The following is a 2,843-nucleotide window of genomic DNA, read 5'->3' as shown; positions in this document are numbered from 1 at the left end:
AAATGAGAGTTGAACTATCTAAAATGCAAATTCTCTGAACACCAAAGATATCTGTTATAAGACAGGCTGAAGAAGTAAAAAACCATCTTTACTTGTTTAATGTAGTTGCCAAACAGCTAAGTACATAAATACTATATGGTAACACCTTATTTTTTCAGGAGCCATTTATCCAAAATATAACTAAGAATCCTGGAAGACACAAAGGTTGTGAAAGAGATGAAAGAGATGTCACAAAGCCCATACACTAAAGTTAGCATTCTATATAAACAGACCCTTAGGCTCTTATTCAGAGGTTATTTATTCATGTTTTGTAATGCAATTGTTGTTTGCAAATTTCAGAACAAAAAATTCTTAAAGGATAGTCTATGCTCATTTATATTTTTTCAACAGCGATTCATGTACTCAGAATAAAATTAAGTGAAAATTAACTTTCCTTTCCCAGAAAAGATCAGTTACCTTATCTTGTAACATAACATTTTGTAAGTTTGATGATCTTGTTTTCCATATTGAAACAAACAAGAAAGAGGAGGTAGAATTGCATATAAGCAAGATCTGCTCTGAAAGAAGGGAAGAGACTGAAAAAAATTTTAAATCAGGCAGAAAAACTCTCAAAAAGCATACCAGTTTTTGATAATCTTGGCTAAGAGGCCAGGAGCCTTAGGACTCAGTTTCTGAGGATAACTCTGTTCTGCAACAGAGAACAATTAATGTTCTTATCAAAAAAAATCTATAAATTTTTTTAGTATACTCTTAAAAAATTAATGAAAGATAACTTTTGGAAAAAAATCAAGGAAGTAAAATGAGATAAGATTCAGATATCAAAAAATTATTTTATGTGATATCTCACTTCCCAGTCATATTGGATAAGATAAAAGCCAATGGTGTTAAATTGCTCTCAAGTGTTCCCAAAACTTATAGTTTCTCAGTCTGATGAAATCAGCAACTAGGCTGACATATACAAATTTCATCATTTATGTATAAATGGTTGTCCTAGATGACACATCGACAAAACAAGAATTTATACTGTAAATGAGTGATGCAACATTTGGAAGCAAAACTTAGATGAGTCTGGTTTCTCTTCCCAAAACTTCTATGCTAGGGACCGAACAGCCCAATTATCTAAACTCTAGAGACAGAGTGCAGTTCTGTGATTACAAAGAAATTAGAGTAGAAGAGGGGACTTGTACCCTAACCTGGGAGTTACCAGAAAAACCCAATATATAACAAAGAAACAAACAAATGGCTCAAGAAATAAGTAATGGACTCCAATTATAGTAACATTTCTCGTTAATATAAAGAGAGGCCATTAGGAAGAAACATCCTGATAAAGAATCATAATCATATCAGAAAATCTTACTGAAACCAAAAGTGTAAGTACAATTCCATCTGAGACACTTTCACCTAATTACATTGACCTAGGTTTACAGAAAGAAATTAGTTATTTTAAGAGAGAGACTCCTGCACTAACAACACGAGGAAATAGGGAAGAACAGAGAACCTGGCAACATTCTAAAAACCACAGCATTCTATCATAACTGCCTTTCACAGAAGGATTTGAAAAGGGCTATTACAGTTCAAAAGAAGATTAAAAAGTATCTCAGTTGCTCAAAAGACGTTTTATATGGGAAATAAAATGTTTTCAGACATTAAAAACTAAACAGTAAAAATGTGACTCTGCGAAAGAGGCTCAGCAAAAGCTGTCCTTAAAGAAAAGAAATTATAGAAAAAAACACCGCTATCAAAGTTCTTCGCTTCCTGCTTCGCTGCCCATTTACAAAGCCGCAGGTCAGGAAATCAATGTAGAAAGAGTTAAGAATGCTGTTAATGGTTATCTGCTTCATTCACACTACAAAACTTCTAAACAGATGGAAAGAATGCAACATTCCCATTTCTAAAGAACATATGCGAACAAGTAATTTTCCCTTAAGTTTTAACACTATTTTATCTTAAAACAAACAAACAAAACCCTAACTAAATAAAAACTTTGAAATGTGAAAAAGCCTCAATGTGCAACTGTGGAGAGGGTAGAGAACAGGAGCTCTTGGGAGTCGATTACAGGGTCTAGCCTATCCGACAAACACAACAAATGAAAATGCATGTTTTAGGAGCGTATACAGGTCATGAGAGTGGATGTGATCGCCGAGGTTTCGAAACCGTCCCTAAACCCTTCCAGGGCGTTCCTGAGGGATTCGTTCGGCTCAGCACCCGAAGATCGCACTTGCGCCTTTAAATGGGAAACGACACTGATTTTCCATAATTGGCATCTTCTAGTGGCCTCAACCCCCTCAAACCCACACTTCGCCGTCCTCTCTCTCGGATGCAAACTCCTGCAAAACGTGTCTGATAGCCGGAGTCGCAGCGGGACTTTTAACAGACCGCGGACTTCATCCCTTGTACGGGGGGCGATGGGTGGGAGAGAGGCTGCAGAAATCAGCAGAAAGTGTAGGCTGATGGAGAAACCGCCGTCCTGGCTGCCCTTTCAAAGAGGGCGCCGCGCCCACCTCCGCTCCCAAGCTGCGAGGGCGGAGGCGGGGGCCCGGGGTCCGTCTCCGGAGCAGAGACCCCGTGGCGCGCGCCAGAGCTGGGGCGGCAGCGCGCGTGGGCCGCATGGGACCCCGTTCTCCCTCCCTCCCGGCGGTCACCCAGCCCTCCGGCGCCCGGCGCCCAGCGCCCCAGGCCCACCTTTGATGCCAGCCATGGCGGTGACGTCGCTCCTGACTCCAGGATCCGAGGCGGCAGCGGCGGCGGCGGCGGCAGCCGGGAGACCACAGATGCGCGGCGACACCGACCAGACAACACCCGGAAGTGCGCGACGCAGCACTTCCGCCGGCGGCTCGCGCTCG

General features: G+C 41.6%; 1 protein-coding gene across 2 annotated transcripts in view; it reads right to left on the bottom strand.

The window, feature by feature from the left end:
- LEPROTL1 (leptin receptor overlapping transcript like 1) overlaps positions 1 to 2,843 on the bottom strand; it is a 14,785-nt gene that overhangs the window by 8,167 nt on the left and 3,775 nt on the right. The window contains exon 1 of one of the 2 annotated variants that reach the window (XM_011371825.2): positions 2,683 to 2,813. The exons of the other annotated variant lie outside the window; for it this stretch is intronic. Within the exon in view, the coding sequence (XP_011370127.1) occupies positions 2,683 to 2,698 (16 nt within the window). The 5' untranslated portion in view covers positions 2,699 to 2,813. Of the gene's footprint in view, positions 1 to 2,682; positions 2,814 to 2,843 lie in introns of those variants that run through there. 2 annotated transcript variants of the gene reach the window in all.

The sequence above is a fragment of the Pteropus vampyrus genome, unplaced genomic scaffold (assembly GCF_000151845.1).
Source record: "Pteropus vampyrus isolate Shadow unplaced genomic scaffold, Pvam_2.0 Scaffold8, whole genome shotgun sequence".
Taxonomy (NCBI): domain Eukaryota; kingdom Metazoa; phylum Chordata; class Mammalia; order Chiroptera; family Pteropodidae; genus Pteropus; species Pteropus vampyrus.
The sequence above is the reverse complement of the archived record's forward strand: the minus strand, read 5'-3'. Positions and strand labels throughout refer to the sequence as shown.